The following is a 20,502-nucleotide window of genomic DNA, read 5'->3' on the forward strand; positions in this document are numbered from 1 at the left end:
CGTTTGGTTCCCCGTTTGTTTGCCCGCTCCTCGCCCGTGTCCCGGGGCCGTGCCCCGTTTCCCCGTTTGGTTCCCCGTTTGTTTGCCCGCTCCTCGCCCGTGTCCCGGGGCCGTGCCCCGTTTCCCCGTTTGGTTCCCCGTTTCCCCTCTCCCTGCCCGTGTCCCTGGGCCCGGGCCGTGCCCGTTTCCCCGTTTGTTTCCCCGTTTCCCCGTTTGCTTCCCCGTTTCCCCGTTTGCTTCCCCGTCTCCCCGTTTGTTTCCCCGTTTCCCCGCTTGTTTCCCCGTCTCCCCGTTTGTTTCCCCGTTTCCCCGTTTGCTTCCCCGTCTCCCCGTTTGTTTCCCCGTTTCCCCGTTTGTTTCCCCGTCTCCCCGTTTGTTTCCCCGTCTCCCCGTTTGTTTCCCCGCTCCGGGACACATTCCACGCGCGGAACGCCACGGAGATCGCGGCGCGCAGGGGGCGTGGCCTGCTTAGCCTCGGCCAATGGATGCGCGCGGCGGGAGAGGGCGGGGCGGGCGCGGGGCGGGCGCGCAGGCGCGGTGCGGGCGCAGGCGCGGAGCGGGCGGGGGCGATGTCGCGCCGGGCCCTGAGGCGGCTGCGGGGGGAGCAGCGGGGCCAGGAGGGGCCGGGGCTGGGCGAGCTCGGCCTCGACCCCGGCCCGGAGCGCGCCCGTGAGGGGGGGCCGCCGCCAGCCCCCGGGAAGGGGCCCCGCGGGCCGCCCCGCGCCGGAGTCAGCAACCGTTTCGAGCTGGTGAGGGGGAGGGCAAAGCCGGGGGGCCCCGGGGTGCAGCGGTTTGGGGGCCGGGTGCTGGCGGGCGGCTGGGGTGGCAGGGGCTCGGGGGACGGTTTCTGGGCGGATAACTGGGGGGCAGTGACTGGGGGTGACAGCTGGGTGCGCAGTCGGGGACATCGCTGGGGACACTTACTGGGGGACAGCTGAGGTGACAGTCACTGGGGGTGGCTGGGGCGACAGTGACCTGGGAGCAGAGGCTGACGGGCTTTGGGGGTACTGGAAGGAGCAGGGGGGCAGTGACTGAGAGGGGCTCACAGTGGGGGTGGCAGAGGTGACAGTGTGTATGGCAGTGGTTTGGGGTCAGTGGCTGGGCTGGAAGGGATCGGTTTGGGTGCTGGGTGAGTGGGAAGGGTGGGGGGCAGCAGCTGGGGCTGGACCGGGAGGAAATGGGAGGGAGGCCTGGGGGGCTGGGTTTGGATGTTGTCCGAGCTGGACTGGTGAAAATGTTTTTAGGAACATCCCTGCCACCTTCCCAGCACTGCAGGATCCCAGTGCTGGATGTCAGATGGGCCCTGCAGGCACTGCTGGGTCCTTGGGGTGACAGAGCCCAGTCCTGCTCTCCAGACACCTCCTTCAGCCCCAGCCATTCCCTGTCCTTCCCCAGGGCCTGGCTGTGTGAGCATAGGCAAGGCCGGGTTTGGAAGCTTTTCCAAGGGAAGAGTGGAGTCCATGGTGTGAGGGGACACATCATGGGGGTCCTGTGCTCCCCTCCGTGTGTGTGGGACTGTCCGGGCAGCCGCTGGGTGACACGCTTGACACGAGGGGTGTCCAAACCTCCGTCTGTTTGCAGGAGGAGCGTTGGATCAGATCCGTGGGGAGTTCCATCCCTGGGCTGTCCCTGCAGCTTGTCCCTGTGTTTGCAGATCCCAGCTGAGGAGTCAGAGGACGAGCCGGCAGCCGGAGAGGAGCGAGCGGACACCCGGCTCAGCGAGCAGGACACGGCGGGAGGGAGCGAGGAGGGGAGCGGGGACAGGAGCAAGGAAGGGGCTGTGACCCCTTCGGAGACGGACGGTGATGGACAGAGAGAGGGGCAGGAGGCCGAGCAGCCGGACAGAACGGTAACTGCTGCCAGGGATCCAGGGCAGGGACACGCGCTGCAGCCTGGGAACGCGCTTCTGGGGAGGGTGAGCGCTTGGGTGCTGGGGCTGGGTTTGTGTGAAGGATCCAGAGGGATTTTCCAGCTGCAGAGGGGAGGCACCCGAGGAAGGCCGTTGTGCTGTGTTCCCGTGAGCACTGAGGTCGGGCCAGGGAGGAGTGGTCTCAAGGAGGCATTTGTTTTGGAACAGGGGATGTGAGGGCTTCAAGCAGTGTCAGCTGAACACTGAACCTCTTCTTCCTCAGAGTACTTTGTTGTCATTGGATGTCAAGACTCCTCCTGTGGTCTGTATCAGCCCAGAAGTGTCTCCTTGCAGGATTTTGTAAGGAAGGGGGCATTTAATTAACAATTTCCCATGGCAAGGCCTGCCTGGATCTCACCAGAGAAGAGGGTTGGGGGAGCAAAGGGGGTTGGCCCCGGTCTCACTTGTTGGCTGTGCATTTGGGATTTGTGTCCCTGGTTTGGGTGGCAGAGGAGCAAAGTCCACTGCCTGTGCATTCCAGCTGTGCCAGTGGCCTCTGCCAGCCCAGGGGCTGTGAGTGCTCTGGACAGTGTGTCCCTGTGGGAGCAGTGGCTCCAGGGGTCCTGACCTGGTGAGTTGGCTGTGCCAGCACTGCAGGACACACCTGTGGCTGCTCCCAGAGCTCCAGGTAGGACGTGGGAGCCCTGGGCAGGCAGCTGCTGCTCCTGGGTAAAGCCACAAGGCTTGGAGCAACCTGGTCTAGTGGAAGACGTCCCTGCTTAGACAGAGGATAGGAACTGGATGAACTTTGAGGTCACTTCCACCCCAAAGCATTCCGTGATGCTGTGATCCCTTGCTGAGTTACCTGCTGGGCCCTGGAAATGTGCTTCCCAGCTGTGCAATCCGGGTAAGAGCCAGCTGTGCCAGTCAGGTTAGGGAATGCCCCCAGCATCCTGAGCTGAAGCAGCTGCCTCTGTGGGGAGAGGCACTCTGGCACTGGGACCTTTGTCAGGTGTTGGGACTGAAAGAGGCTGAAGCATTTCCTCCACACCTGGCACAGCTAAACTTGTTTCTCTCCTGATTTTGTAGCCTCAGACATTGATGTGAAAGTCAGCTGAGGTTCTGGCCTCTGTGAATCTTTGGTGCTTTCCGCCATTTTCTCCATGTGTCTTGATTTCCACCCACTAACAAACACTGAAGGGTGAATTTTGGTTTCATTTAAGGACCCTCAGTTTGCTGATTTCCTGTGGGAAATGCTCTTCTTGCCACAGAGCTGGCACCCCTGGGAATGCTGACAGCTCTTCCCTTTGTCTTTGCAGCTGGCAACGAGTAACAAGCCACGGAAGAAAAAAAAGAAAAGGAAAACCAAGAAAAATTCAGCAGGAGAGACTGTGGTATGTCTGTGTGTGTTCTAAGTCAGGGTCCAGGCTGGTTCCTCCAGTGAGGCTGGCAAAGTGGAAATTCTGAGGTGACTGTAGGAGAGATTCAAGGCAAAAAAAGCAGTTTCAAAATTTAAAGAAGCCTCTTCAGGATCATGGAATCCTGGAATGGTTGAGATGGGAAGGGACCTTAAAGCTCATCTCATTCCATCCCCTGCCATGGGTAGGGAGACCTTCCATCACACCGGGTTGCTCCAAGCCCTGTTCAACCTGTCCTGTCACTCTGTCCCTGTCCAAAGTCCCTCTCCAGCTCTCTTGGAACCCCTTTAGGCACTGAAAGGGGCTCTAAAGTGTCTCCAGAGCAGAGGATCTCCAGCCCTTAGAGCACCTCCTTGGCTTTCTCTGGACTCATTCCAGCAGCTCCACATCCTTCCAGTGCTGGCGACCCCAGAGCTGGAAGTAGCAAATGGATTAAAGTCATTGATCTCCTTAGTTCAGTAGAGTGAGGTTCAGGTGGGAGCTGGTTTTCTGGTGATGTTTGAGTCTGAACTGTCCACAGAATTACATTATCCTTAAGGTTGGAAAAGACCTCCCAGATCATGGAGTCCAACCTCCCTGTTCACTCCAGGGAGATTCTTTGGTCAACATCCCGAGCCACTGGATTCTGGAGTGAATGGCTAAGCCATGACAGCAGGGCCAGCACCCAGCTGGCCACCTCCTCTCTGGGAATACCACTCAGGAGTGAGTTTCTGAGATGGAGAACCCTCTTGGAGAGCCTGTTTCCTTTCCCAATCCAAGAATATTGAGCAGCAGGGAGACATGTGCCAGCTGGAGACTGAGGGGACACCCAGACCCAGGCAGTTGGGTTTGCCAGTGAGGGATAATGCAGCCTCTGTTCCAGCTCTTGCATGCAGAGCACATTATCCCTTTCCTGTGTACACTCCACACACAGGGGCTAAATTTAGCTTGAAAAGGCAGCCTGGCAGTGCTGCTTGGGTGTCCTGAATGGAATTCTGTGTTCCACCCATGGACATCATGAGGAGGATGTGAAACAGGCACGTAAGAAATGTGTCACTTGTTGTTTGTTGGGGGAAAATGGAGGGAAATCAGGGTTAAAGTGTTATATAACAGCTGGATGTGAGCAGCTGGATGGATTTCTGGGGTGGTTGGAAAATGGGGAATGGGAGACTTGGATTCAAGTCATGTGAGTGTTTGAGATCTTGTCATGTTACATGCTCACAGCAGTAACTTGGTGTTTCTGTGGAAAGTAGAGGGTGAAGACTGGTTATTTAAATATTTTAAATGTCTTTGGACAAGGGCCTGGAATGTCAGGACAAGGGGAAATTTCTTCCCACTATCAGAGGGCAAAGTTAGATGGGATATTGGGAGGAAATTTTTCCCTCTGAGGAGAGTGGTGATGCTCTGGCACAGGCTGCCCAGAGCAGCTGTGGCTGCCCCTGGATCCCTGGAAGTGTCCAAGGCCAGGTTGGCCAGGGCCTGGAGCACCCTGGGATTTGTCCCTTGTTGCCATGGGAAGGTGTCCCTGGCCGTGGATGTACATGGAACATGATGAGCTTTAAGGTCCCTTCCAACCTAAACCATTCTGAGATTGTCTGAAGAGCCGCAGCCCCTCACTGAGGGGTCAGGATGAGCTGGAGGCAGCTGGGTGTGATCTGTGCTGTGTGACCTGCAGGCTGCTGTGACTCAGCCTGTCATGAATGCCTTGGCTTTGCCTTTCTTAAGGAAGACAACGACCTGGAGGACATCGACAGCCTTTTGGAGAGGATCCAGGACTCCAGGCTGGCCCCGCAGAGCCAGGGCGGGATCACCGCCGACAGCCGGCCTCTGCTCTACGTGGAGCACAGGTACTGCTGGCTCCCACCTGGCTCTGGCCTTGGTGTGAAGGACATCTGCTCCCTCAGGAACAGAGCTGGGACCTTCCCAGTGTGATCTGGCCAGGAGCCCCGCACCTTGATTGAAAGGGTTGGGATGGTTGTGTACATCCCTGCTCCTATCCGCTCCTCTGGGAGCTGTGTTTGGTTCTGATGGGGATTCTCTGCTGCCCGGCCTGCTTGCAGTGGTGGCAGGACAAGATTAGTCTCCAGAGGGATCTTCCAGCCTCAGATCCTTTGCAGAGGTGCCAATAGCCCTGGTGTGTAAAGCTTGTCATGGGATTCACTTGTGCTCCTGAGCCCCGGCTTCTCCCGGGAACATCCCAGCTAAGGCTCCAGCTGCCCTGGAGAGGGCAGCAGCAGTATTCCCCAGCTCTGGAGCAGGGCAGGAAGAAAGCCTGTCTGATGGAGCAGGGCTTTCCCTTCCAGTTCTGGCAGTTTCAGTCTCCTTTCTCCATGCTGTGTCTGATCAGTGGGGAGTGTGTGACAGTTTGGGGCTTTTCCAGAGGCACTTCGGGGTGCTGGGTGTTGATGGAGAGACTTGAGTGTAGCACTGTTTAACTGATGGAGCTTTTCTTTCTTCTTTCCACCCTCTCAGAAACTTGAACCCAGAGAATGAGTTGAAGAGATACTTTGGGGCTCGTGCTGTGCTCGGGGACCAGAGGTTAGTCCAGAATTTGGTATTATACCCGTTCCAAATACGAGGAGGTGTGTCTGTCCTGCCCTTGGCAGGGCTCATGGAGTTCCCAGTGCCTCACCTGGGCAGGTAATCCCAGGCTCAGGGTGTGTTACTCATTTAGTGGTTGCTTATTGGGACAGAGGAATATTTTCTGCCATATATACAAGGTGGAGAAAGACTTCTCCAGGCTTTTACTGGCATTTGCTTTTTCTTTTGCTCCTTTCCCCTCTCATTTATTTCCAAACCACCCTTCAAAGTCTTTTCACTCAAGTTCACAGACTGCAGCCACATAGATTTTGTTTGTTTCTCCACATTTGTCCCTTGTTGCCATTCCAGAGCCTCTGGACAGAAAGTGAACCCTGAATGCTTTCAGCATTTCATGCCCCTTGCATCCAGGGGCTCAGCGAGCCTGTTGCTCCCTGTCCCTGCTGTTGATCCCTGCTCCTGTGATGTCTGTGCATTTATCCACTGCACTGTGCTCACTGTCATCCACAAAATCCCCACTTCCATGAGCTGGTTGGAAAACCAAGAATGGTCCGAGCTTGGAGCAGTGCAGGTGGAAGGAAGGAGAGAGACTGTGGAAGAGCATTTGGTACTTGAGGAAGAAACTGCAGTCCCTTGGGATTGTCCTGTGCAGGCCCAGGAGTTGGACTTAATAATCCATGTGGGTCTTTTCCAACCCAGGATAGTCTATGATCCCTTTCTGAGGAGGTGTGACTCCCTCAGAGTAGCCTTGATCCTGAATTGCTCCTGAACCAATAAACTGTGCATTTTGGAGTACAGCTTAAACTAATCCAGTGGACATTTGAAGGCCCTGCTGGAAAGAGAGATGAGTCAGAGGGGTGTGGGGCTCTCCTGATTGGACCTGGGAAGCTGTTTGAAGCAAAGAGGCAGCTGAGAGTTTGGCAGGGATAAAAACAGGGAGAGAAGCTCTGGAAGTGGAGATGCTGGAGGCACTGGCTGGCCTAGATGGTGCACATAAGGCAAAGCCTGAGCACAGGTGTGTTGTGTCTTGAAGGCAAACGCAGAGCTCTGGGCACAGCTCTGTGTCGCTCTCTGTGGGGAAGAAGTTGGATCTCATTCTTCCCTTTCACATGGTTTCATCCCTCCTCCTCCTCTCAGTGCAGAGAAGTTGTGACCTGTGTGTTCCCCTCCCCAGGCCGAGGCAGAGGCAGCGGCAGTACGTCCGCAGCATGTGGCTGACGGCTCCCAAGAACACCTGGCCACGCTACAGCAAGACAGGTGAGGCTTTTGGGGCTGCCTCCTGCCCTCTTAGCCCTTGGCCCATGTGACATGGATGCTGCTCAGGGCATGGAATGTAAGAGGGAACTGCTCCTCAGCTGCTGGAAATACACCTCCTGCCTCAACAGAGAGCTCTGTGGAGTCGTACCTTATGATTTGGATTTGTTTCCCCCTCTTTTGGAGGTAGCAGGGCATGGGTGCTTCCCATCTTAGCAGCAGAATTGCTGGATAATGAGAAGTATCCCTGAGGAGAACAAGGGGCCTGGGTGTTTTGGGTGGGTTTGGGACTTGGACTCATGAGAGGGGGAAAAGAGTGAAATTCTCTGTGAGTTTCCAAAAACATGTGTGTCTCTGGACTCAGTGATGCTGTGAGAGAGCAGAGGAGGTTCTCTTGGGGTACCCAGGTCTCCCCTGCACCCTACAGGTATCACCATGCAGCTGCTGGACACCCGGAGGGGGGTGCAGCACTTCACCTTCGAGCACCACCGTGAGTACCAGCAGGTCCAGTTCAAGTTCCTGGATGCTGTGGAGTCCATGGACCCCAACAACATTGTGGTACGTTGGGTTGGTCGTGCTGTTCTCTCCTGTGTTCCTGCAGCCCCTTTCCCTGGGAAGTTGGGCTGGTGCATTCCAGTGGAATAATTTGGGTTGGAAAAGCTTCTAAGCCAACTGTTCCCCCAGCACTGCCAAGGCCACCCTAACACATGTCCCCAGGTGCCACATTTACACAGCTTTTAAATCCCTCCAAGGATGGGGAATTCACCCCTGCTCTGGGCAGACTGGAGCCAGGGCTGGACAACACTTCTGGGGAAGGAATTGTTCCACATATTCAACCTGAATCTCCTCTGCCACAGCTTGAAGCTGTTTCCTCTTGTCCTGTCCCTATTCCCTGAGAGCAGAACCCGCCCCCCCAGCTACCCTCTCCTGTCAGGAGTTGTGCAGAGCCAGAAGGTTCCCCCTGAGCCTCCTTTTCTCCAGGCTGAGCACCCCCAGCTCCTTCCACTGTTTCTGCTGCTCCAGACCTTTTTCCAGTTCTGTTGCCCTTCCCTGGACATGCTCCAGCCCTTTGATGTTTGTGTTGGGGTGAGGGGCCCAGAACTGACCCCGGGGTTGGAAGTGCCCCAGCAGTGCCAGCACAGGGGATGAGCACTGCCCTGGTGCTGTGGCCACACCGTTGCTGACACAGGCCAGGTACCCACCTGGGATCGTATCCGTCCACTGTCTCCTGCACCTCCAGGTCTTTTCCCAGCCACTTTTCCCCCAGCCTGTTTCATTCATGGGGCTGGTGTGACCCACAAGCAGGACCCAGCATGTCACCATGTTGACCTGCATCCCACTGGCCTCATCCCCTTGATCCATCCTGTCCAGATCCCTCTGCAGAGCCTTGGATTATTTATTTCCAGTCCTGTTTGGGCTGTTAGGACTTGTCTGGACAGTAGATCCCTGTGTCCCTCTGTATGGGGTGAGGCAGCACTGAGTGTTGAGCTGTGCTGTCACCTTGTTAATCAGTGACCTCCTTGGTGCAGAGGAGGTCTGGTGGCTGGTGGCCGAGCCTTGGTGGCTCTGCCAAGCACGCGCCAGGTCACCTTCTGAGAGAGGAACCCACAGGAACTGTCCGTTTGGCTGGAAGGGTGGGAACAAAGCCCCCTTGTCTCAGCTCTTAGCTGGGAAAGGAGGAATATTGTATAAACCCATCGTGAACTGGCAATCCAAACTAACAGCTGTTCTATTTATAAACTCCTGCAAGGATGAAAAATGTGTCTTTTCTTGGTATTTCAGCAAAACAGGCTTTTGTGTTGGGAGTCCTTCATGCGTGTCCGAGCTCATTAAGCTGTATGGTAACATTTATAGTTTGGAGTGATAAGCAACAGCAAAATTGCTCTGCACCCAACTAAACCATAACTGAGGGATGTTTCTCTGAAAGGTCTGGCCACATGAGCTGGGATACATGCCCTGGAGATGTTCTTTAAAGAGCCCATTGTCTGCTAAATAAAGTTTACTTCCTTCTGCTTTCCCACCCTCGGCTCAGGGCCGCGGGGCTCTCTCCAGCTCAGCAGCTCTGCCTGGATTGAGGGATTTGGATTAAGTGAGCCAAGGTAATTCCTGTGCAGCCGTGAGTGTCCCAAGGACAGCTCAAGCTCAGTCCTCCGCACAGGACAGGCTTTCCATGGTGTTTTAATCTGGATGCTCTGACCCTCTTAGGGGGTCTGGCGAAATTTGAGGACATTTGTACAGCTTGAAGTCTTCCCCTTTTCTGTCCAGGGTAAGATCTAACAGATGGATTGGGCAATTCCAGACAGTTTGTCCATGGTCGCCCCAGTCCTGGCATAGCTGGAGCCCAGCTCTGCCCTGTTGCTGTGGTTTCACCACATAGAACATGACTTTTGGGGAGCCTCTTGTTCAGTGAGTGGTTTTTTTTTCTGCACTTGCTGGAAGGTTCAAAGGTCACCCCTGGTGACCTTTTCTTGGCTTTTTTCCCATCACAGTGCTCCATGTCCCCCCAGAAAATGGACTGGAAAGGAGCTTAAGAGTTTTACCCCTTCAGGAGGAGGTTAAGCATCAGGCAAATGGCTCCAGGCTGGGCTGGGCCAGCATGGAACATCCAGTCTTTGTGCTGTTGGTGGTCCCCACGGGCCCCCACCCTGCAGATGAAAACTTCTGGAGTTTTGGAAGCTTTATTTTTTCAGTTTTAGGAGAAAAAAAAATCCCCAAACTAAACCGTGAGAAGATTTGTAGGTTCAGTATTTTTTACTGAAGTGAGCTTTAAAGTATTTGAGAAAAGCCTATTTATAAAATAATTAGTGAATTGAGAAACTTTTTAGATTAAACTTCTCTTCTGAAGCCTGGAAGTAAATATTTATTGTTATTATCCATTACTATTGCTGATTCCTGGATTTGTAATAGATGTGTCCAAATATCCTCTGAGTATCCAGAGAATGCAAAACCTGATCAAATGCTCAGAACTGTTGAGGGATAGATAAAAAACCCCAAACCTTTATCAGTGCCTGCATCTCGTTCTCTCCTTTCCAAGGAAATGGAGGAGCTGGGAGAGATCTGGAGGACAGTAAAGATGAGCAAAGGCCTGGCATGGCCTCTGCTGGAAAAGCTGGGAGGGAGCTGCCCAAGGGAGGCTGCCACTGCCCTTCCAGCTTGGGGATGGATCTGGCAGGGTGGGATTAAGGGAGCTCTTGGCATTGTGTGTCACACAGCTGGCTGCTGGAAGGTGCCAGTGACCAAATTCCCGAGGCACTGGTAATGACAGAGTCTTTGCAATGCTCTTGTGCAGCTGCTGCTCCAGATGAACCCCTACCACGTGGACTCCCTCCTGCAGCTCAGCGACGTGTGCCGCATGCAGGAGGACCAGGAGATGGCCCGGGATCTCATAGGTAAGCGTGAGGTGAGGAGCAGATGTGTTGGTGTGAAATCCTTCCCTGGCAGGGGCAGTGGAGGGCAGGAGCTTGGCTTTTCCTGGACCAACCTCAATCCCAGAATGGCTCCTTTTCCCACCCAGAGTGGGATCTAACGTGGAAGTGCTCACTGCCCTGGTACCTCTTGCCACCACTTGCGTGAAATAACTTTGTGCCTCGCTGGGCTGGGAATGAGCTGGTTTCCTCTCTTTTGGGCTGAAGCGAGTGCTGGGCAGTGCTGTGCTGGGGTGGTGTCCCTGTCCTGTCCCTGACACTGACCTTGCTGTCCCCAGAGCGGGCACTGTACAGCCTGGAGTGCGCCTTCCACCCCGTGTTCAGCCTCACCAGTGGGACCTGCAGGCTGGACTACCGGCGCCCAGAGAACAGGTGAGCAGGGCTGGGCAGCAGGGAGGCTCAGCTGGAGCTCCTTTGGCCACAGCCACCCAGATTCACCACTGCTGCTCATCCAGGGAGACCTCTGCGTGTCCCTTCCTGCTGGGGGCTCCTGGGATGGTGCTGGAGCACAGGCAGCTCGTGCATGGAAGCTTCTGCACAAGGCATCCCTTTTCCTAAGGGATACCTTCCTGCAGTAGGAACTGTCCCTCCCTGTCATATCCTTCTCATGCCATTAGTACCCCTCAGGCCAAAATGGTCACAAAAATCTTTGCTGTGTGTTTCCAGCCATCACTCCCAGCACTCACACTCCTCCCAGCCTGGATCTTTATGTAACTCCAGCTCTGCAGCTGCTGGGAAAGGTGACTTTATTCTGGGAATTTTCCAGTCAGCTGACCCAAGCCATCTCTCCCAAACTGCTGTACCTGGAGGGTGCTCACATTTCAGTCCCTCTGGCTGACACGCTCTGTGCCATCAATGACCTGTATCACCAGTTCAGGTGTTGGGCCACTCTGTGTCACTGTCCCCACACCCCTGGGACAAGGCAGGATGTGGACTTGGGGGATTTACTTGTCTTGGTCCCAGTCTCCAGAGCAGTGAGTTTTCTGTGAGTTTTCTGTCCCTCTCCTTGCACAAAAAGATAACGAAATTAAGAGATGGGAACATGGGGAGGTCTGTGGCACCCCATGCCACACCACAATGTGATGCTTGGGGGTGTGGAGCTCTTGATGACTGTGTCCCCTTTCTTGAGTGACACAAAATAATTCTTTCCACATCTGGCCTCTAAGTCCTGCTGCTGTTCCCATGCAGGGCTTTCTTCCTGGCTCTCTTCAAGCACCTGATGTTCCTGGAGAAGAGGGGCTGTCCCCGCACAGCCCTGGAGTTCTGCAAGCTCATCCTGAGGTAGCTGCCTCCACCGAGGGTGGAGTGTCTGGGTTTGGGGGGGACAGTCACCCCAGACATGTTCTGCTGCTCCTGGGCTTGGTATGGGCTCATTCCCACCCCTTAGAGCTGCACGGGTCTGTGCTGGGGATCTGCTGGTGCCCTTGGAGAGGTGATGGGTGAGGAGGGGCCCTGGGTGGCCTGTGACTGCCAAACTGTGGCCTGAGCCTGGGGGGTCAGCAGAGAAAAGTGTGGCAGTGGCTTCAGCCCACTCAGTTTGTGGTCAGTGATCCTCCTCCTGGGTGGTGGCAGGGGACTGTCCCCTCCACAGGGACACGGAGCACCACTCTGTCATCCCGCTGGCCATGCGGGATGTGTTCCTGTTCTCTCCACTTGCTGAGTCACTGGATGTCACTGGGAGAGGCTGTTTGACTCAGAAATCAGGGCAGCTCTCTCAGCTGTTGTGACACTGAGTTTGTTCTCTCCCCCTGCTCCCAAGCCTTGATCCCGAGAATGACCCGCTCTGTGTGCTGCTGCTGATCGACTTCCTGTCCCTCCGGGCCAGGGAATACACCTTCCTGACCCGCCTCTTCCAGGAGTGGGAGGTGAGTGGCCAGCAGGTGAGGGGATGGGTGCCTGGGGTGCTCCCCACCAGGTGAGCCCTTTGGAGGGGATCTCACAGCCCAGCTGCCATTCTAGCAGCATTGGAATGATCCATAAAGGCTGGGCTGTTGGTTCCTGTAATCCTTGGGTCCTGCAAATAGTTGTAAGAACTCAAAATTGCTCACTCAGCTGTGAGGGCACCAAGCCAGCGGCTGGGAGCTCACTTAACCCCAGCAGGCAGAGCCCCGACCCCGCACAGCCCAGCTCTGCTGCACAGCATCATTTCTTGGTAACTCTCTCTCCCTGATCTTGCAGAGTCACCGGAATCTGTCCCAGCTGCCCAATTTTGCCTTCTCGGTGCCACTGGCCTATTTCTTCCTGAGCCAGCAGGAAGAGCGCCCGGAGCTGGAGCGGGGCCAGGCCCGGGAGCAAGCGGCCCGGCTCATCCAGCTCGCGCTCATCATGTTCCCAAGCGGTGAGTCTGGCCCCTCCAGTGAGGCCATCCTCGGTGAGGCCATCCTCCAGGGCTTTGTCACTGTCCTCCTCTGGGAGAGCCGGGACTGCATTCCGGCAGGCGGGACTGGATTCCCGGCAGGCGGATGCAGAGGCAGGAATTTGCCAAGGGCCTTTGAGGAGGGAGCCCTGAGTCAGAGCAGAAGCAGTCGGGCAGAAGGACGCTGTGCCCAGTGTGGTGGGGGGAGTACAGTTCTGGGCTCCTCACCCCAACACAGACACTGAGGGGCTGGAGCGTGTCTGGGAAAGGGAACAGAGCTGCGGAAGGGCCTGGAGCATCAGGAGCAGCTGAGACAGCGGGGGGCCTCAGCCTGGAGAAAAGGAGGTTCAGGGGGTCCTGGCTCTCCACAACTCCTTGACAGGAGGGTGCAGCTGTGGGGGCTCAGGCTCTGCTCCCAGGGAACAGGAACAGGACAAGAAGAAACGGCCTCAAAGTTTGAAATTTGGAACAAATCCTTCCCCAGAAGTGTTGTCCAGCCTGGCACAGCTGCCCAGGGCAGTGGTGGAGTCCCCAACCCTGGAGGGACTTAAAAGCCATGTGGACATGGCACCTGAGGACATGGGTTAGGGCGGCCTTGGCAGTGCTGTGGGAACGGTTGGGATCAATGATCTTAGAGGCTTTTCCAGCCTTTCAGTTCTGTGGTTCCATGATTCTGTCCTCCTTCCCCAGAGCAGGCGATGCTCCTCCACCAGCAATGGTCAGGGGTGAGCAGGCTGGGGGAGGGTGAGTGCTGGAATACTGGAGCAGAGAGATGTCTCACTTCCTCAGGGCTGCCCGGAGCAAGGACAAGCCAGTCTCCTTGGCTCTCCCTCCGAGGCACAGCTCTGTTTTGGATGTGCTCTCCCCATGGGTGCCCATCACTCTCCCTTTCATCATGTGGGTGCTGCTGTCCATGAAAGGAGCATACAGCCCTCAGGCACAGGGGAGGGTGTGTGCAGCAGGAAGAACCAGCTCTCCAGCAGAGATTCAGTTTGTGGGGGCTGGAAACATTTTTTAGGCTGCTCGTTGGGGTGACTGAAATAACGCCCCTGTGAGCACAGGGACCAGCAGTGTCTTCACCCCCTCCTTGTGTCCTCGTTGGTGCCCCAGAGGGTTCTGGCCATAGTGGAGTGGCCACACTTCCCCTTACCAACACGTCCAGATGAGTTCTCTGCCTTTGTCTTGCAGTTCTGATGCCCCTGTTGGATCACTGCAGTGTGCAGCCTGACGCCAGGGTCGCCTCCCATCCCTTCTTTGGGCTGAATGCCCAGATCAGGTAAAGCCTGGAGATGTTCTCAGCAAAGGGAAGGGATCGATTTTGCTGGCGGCGGGGATCTTGCATGCTCAGCCAACTAATGGAGGAGCTTGTTTGGGTTCCCTGAGTAGGCTCATTTGATAATGCCTCATTTGATAATCCTTTTGATAATGGATTTCCATAATGGCCTCTGGATCGGGCTGACAGACCCACCTCACCTCAAGGTGGACGGGTCAGAAGTTCACCCCAGAGCCTGTTGGTGTGTGCAGGGAGGGAGAGTGACGCGTGTGTCCTCCCAGGGCAGGCTGTCTCCAACCAGTCTGCGTTCCCTTGACACGTGGTCTTCCTCAGCATGCGAAGGCTCTCCCTCAGGCCAGGGCAGTGTTCCCTCATTTCATGGCTTTGCTTAGCCTAAAAATAGATGGAGGCAGAAGTTCTGGTGGAGATGGATGGCAATATCCAGGCAGGAGCCTGCGAGTCCTCTCGTGTTCCCACGCCAAAGGCCAGCGCAGAGCTGAGCCCTCACCGTCCCGTGAGGAGCAGGAGGAGGAGGAGGAGGAGGGTGCCGTGAGTAACAGCCATCTCCCATAGCCAGTCGCCCGCCCTGAACCAGCTGACATCCCTGTACGTGGGCAGGACACACGCCCTGTGGAAGGACCTGGCTGTCATGGCCTGGCTGGAGCCCCACGTCCACGAGGTTCTGCGCATGGTGGACGCCCAGGACGCACTGGTGCAGGAGGCTGAGCACAAGTGAGCACAGAGGGTGGAGGGCAGGGTTCCTGTGCCAGGGACAGGGGACAGAGTGGGACAGGGGGTCTGTCCTGGGCAGCAGCAGTTCCAGTGTCTGGGACAGGGCTCAGAGCCCCATAGCTGCTGGTCTGATGCCGAAGGTCACGGCATGGGGCCAGGAAGGCAGTGGCTCTTCCGTGCTTTTCACAGACAGGAATGTAGAGCTGAACCTGCACTGCATATCCTGCACTGCCTTCCCTAGGCTTGGCTGTCACCTGTACCCTGGAAACATCCTGGAGAGGGTGGAAGGGTGGCCTGGAAGGGCAGAGATGGCCAGGACACGTGACAGCTTAGAAACACTTCCCAGTGCTGAGGAACAGGAGAGAGCCCTCAGGTGTCCTAAACCAAGGTCAATCTACTCATTCCTGAGCTCTCTGCTCTTTCTCCGGAGCTCAGCAGCTCCCACCCCCTTTGGCTCACTCTAAGCCAGCTCCATCCAAGATAGCCATGTCCCCCAGAGCCAGGGAAGCTGCTGACACTGCACCTGGAGCAGCAGAAATGGGAATGTGCCTGCTCAGGGCTCACTGCTCTGTCCCCTCCCCGCCTCAGGAGGAAGATCCGGTACCAGAGCGCTCCCAGGAACATCTACCGGCACATCATCCTCTCGGAGATGAAGGAGGCCACAGCAGCCCTGCCTCTGGTGAGGGGCCTGATGGGACCCAGGAGCTGTGGCTGCATGTGTTTTGGTGGCACTTGTGTCCCTGCTGGGCCTGCCCTAACCCCTGTCACTCATGGCTTCTCTGGGCGCCCATGCTAGCTGCGGCTGGATGCACAGCCTTCATCCCTTCTTTTCTCCTTCATTTCTTCCCTTCTCTTTCATCCCTCCTTTCTCCTCTCCCTGCAGGAGGTGACCTCCCAGCCAGTGATGGGGTTTGACCCCCTCCCTCCTCTGGATTCCATTGTTTCCTACACCCGACCGGAAAGGTACCACCTCCGCCGCCGGTGCCTGCGCTGGCACAGCCGGCTGTGTTCCCGGCATGCCCTCAGCCCCAGGCCACGCTGCACACGGGCACTCGGTGCTGGCATCCTCCTCCATGGCAGAGGAAGAGCTGTGGTGCTCCAGGCAGGCAGAGCTACAGGCTGGACTGGTCCTGCTGCTTCCCATGGTGATCACCACTGGCCATTCCCAGCCACAGGGCAAAAGCCAGGGAAAACCCAGGCCACGGCTGACTGGGAGGATTTGGTGTAAATGGAAATTTAAATACAGCCAGTCCTGGTGTTGGGGTGATGCCATGTGTGTGTTCCACATCAGTCCACTCAGAGCAGAGCTGGTAGGATCATGGAATCCTGGAATGGTTTGGGTTCAAAAGACCTTAAAGCTCATCTCATTCTACTCCCTGCTATGAGCAGGGACACTTTCCAGTAGACCAGGCTGCTCTTCCGACCCTTCCAACCTGGCCTTGGTTGTGCTCTTAATGACTGGTTTGCTCAGAGTTGCCTGAATTCATTGGAGCTCCCCAGTTCCCTCCCTCAGGACTGGTTCCAGCAGCACCATGGTTCTCCCAGCACTGCCACATCCCAGTGAGGAGTCACAAACTGAGCTGTACCTTCACCATGGTGTCCCTTGTGTCTTCCAGGACGAGCCATCCCTCCAACGAAAGCACTTTATCCCTCTTCTTCCGCTCGCTGCTGCCAAATTTTAACTTGCAGGTGTGTGCACGCTGGGATTTGGGTGCACCCTTCCCCCATGGTGTTCCTGCTCCAGGAGCCGCTGCTGGCACCAGCCTGGTGCTGATTTGGCACCGGTGCTGTCCCTGTCCCTGCCACCACAGTGCTGCTCTCTCGCAGGGGGACATCCGGCACGACGGGGACGACGAGGCCGGGGCAGCGCAGGACCTCAACCAGGGGGTGAACAGGCTGATGGCGGCCATGCGGGACATGCTGGCCAACATCCAGTTCCAGGAGCCCCCCCGCGATGACAATCCCGAGGGTGACGGCGACTGGGATTGAGCCCGGGGTGTCTCTCCCCAAACCCTCTGGCATCACCCCCCGATTTGTGTCGCACTCCAATAAAGTCACGCAAACGGACTCGCTGTGGGAATGGGCTGTTCTGAGGAGGGGGCTGCATCCGTGGCATGGTCTCCATCCAGGGAGGGGGGCTGAAGCCACAGCCATGGGCCTTGTCCAGGGCCCCTCTCTCAACAGGGGACAAGGGCTGTCTGAGCATGTCCGAGCTAATCAACAGCAGCTGTCCCTTGTCCCCCTGAGAGCTTAGTCCCCTTCTGGCCTCTACACACAATTTCCATCCTATTCCCCTCCCTGTTCTCCTGGCTCTTGTCCTTAATTCCCAGAAGGGTTTTACTGCCCTCTTCTTCAGCTCCTTTGTACTTCCCGTAGCCTGGAGCTTCCTTCCCTCCACAAAATACTCTTCACCCTCTCTACACTGAACCTTCCAAAGGTCTGAGAGTCCCCTGTGCCACTAGAATTATGCATGGAGCAGCTTTTTCAGCCTTTAATTATGCTTTGAGAAGAAATCTTTCCCCTCTTCTTTGTTTGTCTATCCTTTATTCCCTCACCTTCTAGAGCGAGCCACAGTCAAACCTTAACTCATCCTTGTTCCCGTACAGCTTTTTTCCCTTTTTTTGCTGAGTAATGGTGAATACATGGAATAAATCCCTGTTTCTGCTGTATTGCCTCCCTGGGGAATGTAGCTGGGCTGGGTGTGCAGACCCTGAGTCTCAAGCTAGCCTGCCTTGGCTCCATTCCCCACTGGCATATCCAAATCCCATGGGATCCCATCCCCGTAATTTGGCGCTGGGGCAGCCTGGGACCCCATGCCCGGTGTGTGCAGCTGAGCTGTTTTCACCCATGCCAGAGGGAAGGGCTTCCCAGCGGAAGTGGATAAGCGTGGGATCAGCCTGCTCCCCGAACTGTGAATGGCTCTTTGGCAGCCGCGCGGCTTCAGGCATCAACACGGACCTAAGGCACATGATGGTCAGATGGCTCCTGTGCCCACAGCCTGCCTGGACTCCCTCCGGCGCCCGCCGGGCTCTGCAGCATCCCATTTAACCGTGCTTTGACGATTCCTGTCGTGTCCCATGCCTGCCCTATTGTACAACATCGTCCCTGGGGCCATGGGAATGGGATCCCTCCCAGTCCCAATGCGTGGGACGGCTTGGATCGTGCAGTGCAGAGGGTCCTACGGGGGTCCCCAGGGTGCATGGATAGCTCAGGGGGGGTGTGGATGACCCCCACAGCAGCTGGGACCCCCCAAGACATGAGTCCCAGGGGGCACACTGACCCCCGTAGGACACAGAGGCCCGCAGGGCACAGGGGACCCCTCAAGATACGCAGGCCCCCAGGCTTCAGGGGTCCCCCCCAGCAGACCCAGGACCTCAGGACACGAGAGGACCCTAAGGTGCACAGTCCTACAGGTCACAGAGGACCCCTGTGGCAGCACCCCCAAGGTGCATGATGCCAGAGGTGCATGGACCACCCCAGGGTATTTGAGACCCCTGGACACGTGGTGATCCCAAGCAATCGGGCTCCCCAGGGCTCTCCTGGGGGTGTCTCAGCTCTGGTCACTGCAGCGGCCCCCCTCACTGCCAGGGTGCCTCCCTCATGCAGGTGCCCACCCTCCTCGGAGGAGGAGCTGCAGGAGCCGCCTTAAAGTGGGGCAGAGAAAGGGCCCTTTCTTCCCCAGCACCCTGGACCGGCGGGCGTGGGACACCGGGCAGCGCTGGCACGGAGAGCGGCCGCCGCACCGGAGGGTCCCGGCGGGCACACAACACCCCCGGCACGTCCACGCCTGCCGTCCCCAATTCCTCGGCATCCCCTCGGCCTCGCTGCCGGGCGCCGCGGGAGAACTGGCGGGGCACAACGGGGGCTCGGGGGCTGTGCCGGTGCCACGGGGGGCCCCGGGGCTGAGGAGGGGTTCATGTCGACGCTGGCCCCCCTGCGTCTGCTGCGCGAGCCCTCGAATGCCAGCGAGGGCAACCAGAGCAACGCCACGGTCGGGGCCAGTGGTGGCTGGTGCCAGGGGCTGGACATTCCCAACGAGCTGTTCCTGGCACTGGGGCTGGTGAGCCTGGTGGAGAACCTGCTGGTGGTGGCTGCCATCCTGAAGAACAGGAACCTGCACTCGCCCACCTACTACTTCATCTGCTGCCTGGCGGTGTCTGACATGCTGGTGAGCATCAGCAACCTGGCGGAGATGCTCTTCATGCTGCTGCTGGAGCACGGGGTGCTGGTGATGCGCCCCAGCATCGTCCGCCACATGGACAGCGTCATCGACACGCTCATCTGCAGCTCCGTCGTCTCGTCCCTCTCCTTCCTGGGGGTCATCGCCGTCGACCGCTACATCACCATCTTCTATGCCCTGCGCTACCACAGCATCATGACGCTGCAGCGGGCCGTGGTCACCATGGCCAGCGTCTGGCTGGCCAGCACTGTCTCCAGCACCGTCTTGATCACCTACTACCGCAGCAACACCATCCTCCTCTGCCTCATTGGCTTCTTCCTCTTCATGCTGGTCCTCATGCTGGTGCTCTACATCCACATGTTCGCCCTGGCCCGCCACCACCTCCACAGCATCTCCAGCCAGCAGAAGCCAACCACTGCCCACCGTGGTGGCAGCCTGAAGGGTGCCGTCACCCTCACCATTCTCCTGGGCGTCTTCTTTATCTGCTGGGGACCCTTCTTCTTCCACCTCATCCTCATCGTCACCTGTCCCACCAACCCCTTCTGCACCTGCTTCTTCAGCTACTTCAACCTCTTCCTCATCCTCATCATCTGTAACTCGGTGATTGACCCCCTCATCTACGCCTTCCGGAGCCAGGAGCTCCGGCGGACGCTGCGGGAGGTGGTGACGTGCTCCTGGTAGGCAGGGGGACACGGTACCGGCACGGCCACCCCCGCCCTGAAATGGACAGATGGATGGACTGACGGATGGACAGGACGAGCCGCGGGGTGCCCAGTCCGGGCGAGGGACTCACGGTTCCCAATAAAGGCTCTTTGCAGTGACGCTGTGGCTGGCATCGGGCAGCCCCGGGGAGCCCCCAGGGGGAGAGTCCCTCCCGGTCCCGCCGGTCGGTCAAGGGTCACTTGCTCCCGGAGGGAACCGGGAAAGACCGGCTGGGCGGCGGGAGGCCGCACCTACGCGGGGGGTGGTCCCGGCCGCCCCCGGACAAAGGGCCCATCACCGTCGCCTTTGTTCTCGGGCCGCGCCCGCCGCCGCCCACCTCATCACCGGCACCCGCACTGTACCCGCTCCCGCGGGGACGACTGGCGACCGGGACCCCCAGGACGGCCCTCCCGTACCCCGTCCCTACCCCTCCCCGTTCCGGGACGCGGCTGGGAGGGGTGTCCCCTGTGTGTCCCCTTGCCCCGCCGCCTCCGCCGCCCCGGGATGCTCCCGCCGACGCCGGGTGGTCCCAGGGTCCCCGCACGGGTGCCGGGGTGTCCCCGCTCCCCGTGGGTACCGGGGGCGCCCCCCCGGCCGTGCCCCCCGCGGGTGCCGGTGTCCCGCTCCGCCGCGGCGGGGCGTGGCGGCGGGCGGGGCCGGGCGGGGCGTGGCGGGCGGTGCCGGTGCCGCAGGGCTGTTGCGGCTCTGCGGCGGCGGCCGCCGATTGGCTGCGGGCGGCGGTGACGTCAGCGGCCGGCCCGGTGCGGCGGCGGGAGCCTATAAAGGATGCGGCGGC

At 57.8% G+C, this 20,502-nt stretch overlaps 2 protein-coding genes across 2 annotated transcripts; both read left to right on the plus strand.

Moving 5' to 3' along the window:
* Window positions 1-529: 529 nt before the first annotated feature.
* On the plus strand, window positions 530-16,891 carry TCF25 (transcription factor 25). The gene is made up of 18 exons (XM_068203244.1): window positions 530-749; window positions 1,655-1,849; window positions 3,169-3,243; window positions 4,972-5,093; window positions 5,719-5,784; window positions 6,959-7,041; window positions 7,466-7,596; window positions 10,328-10,427; window positions 10,742-10,835; window positions 11,652-11,744; window positions 12,223-12,328; window positions 12,642-12,801; window positions 14,008-14,095; window positions 14,666-14,824; window positions 15,413-15,503; window positions 15,708-15,787; window positions 16,441-16,513; window positions 16,652-16,891. The coding sequence occupies exons 1-18, from the start codon at window positions 570-572 to the stop codon at window positions 16,811-16,813; spliced, it is 2,058 nt and encodes a 685-aa protein (XP_068059345.1). The 5' UTR covers window positions 530-569; the 3' UTR covers window positions 16,814-16,891.
* A 1,626-nt stretch (window positions 16,892-18,517) lies between these two features.
* On the plus strand, window positions 18,518-20,174 carry MC1R (melanocortin 1 receptor). Its single transcript, XM_068203269.1, has one exon. It carries the CDS (start codon window positions 18,741-18,743, stop codon window positions 19,683-19,685), a length of 945 nt encoding a protein of 314 aa, XP_068059370.1. The 5' UTR covers window positions 18,518-18,740; the 3' UTR covers window positions 19,686-20,174.
* Window positions 20,175-20,502: the final 328 nt, after the last annotated feature.

Source organism: Anomalospiza imberbis, chromosome 12, assembly GCF_031753505.1.
Source record: "Anomalospiza imberbis isolate Cuckoo-Finch-1a 21T00152 chromosome 12, ASM3175350v1, whole genome shotgun sequence".
Classification (NCBI taxonomy): domain Eukaryota; kingdom Metazoa; phylum Chordata; class Aves; order Passeriformes; family Viduidae; genus Anomalospiza; species Anomalospiza imberbis.

Bases quoted from the DNA above. Each gene is read 5' to 3' on its own strand.
- TCF25 (XM_068203244.1), top strand. From the start codon at position 570: ATGTCGCGCCGGGCCCTGAGGCGGCTGCGGGGGGAGCAGCGGGGCCAG. The intron at 750-1,654 runs GTGAGGGGGAGG...CTGTGTTTGCAG, and splicing joins TCAGCAACCGTTTCGAGCTG to ATCCCAGCTGAGGAGTCAGA. The intron at 5,785-6,958 runs GTTAGTCCAGAA...TCCCCTCCCCAG, and splicing joins GCTGTGCTCGGGGACCAGAG to GCCGAGGCAGAGGCAGCGGC.
- MC1R (XM_068203269.1), top strand. From the start codon at position 18,741: ATGTCGACGCTGGCCCCCCTGCGTCTGCTGCGCGAGCCCTCGAATGCC.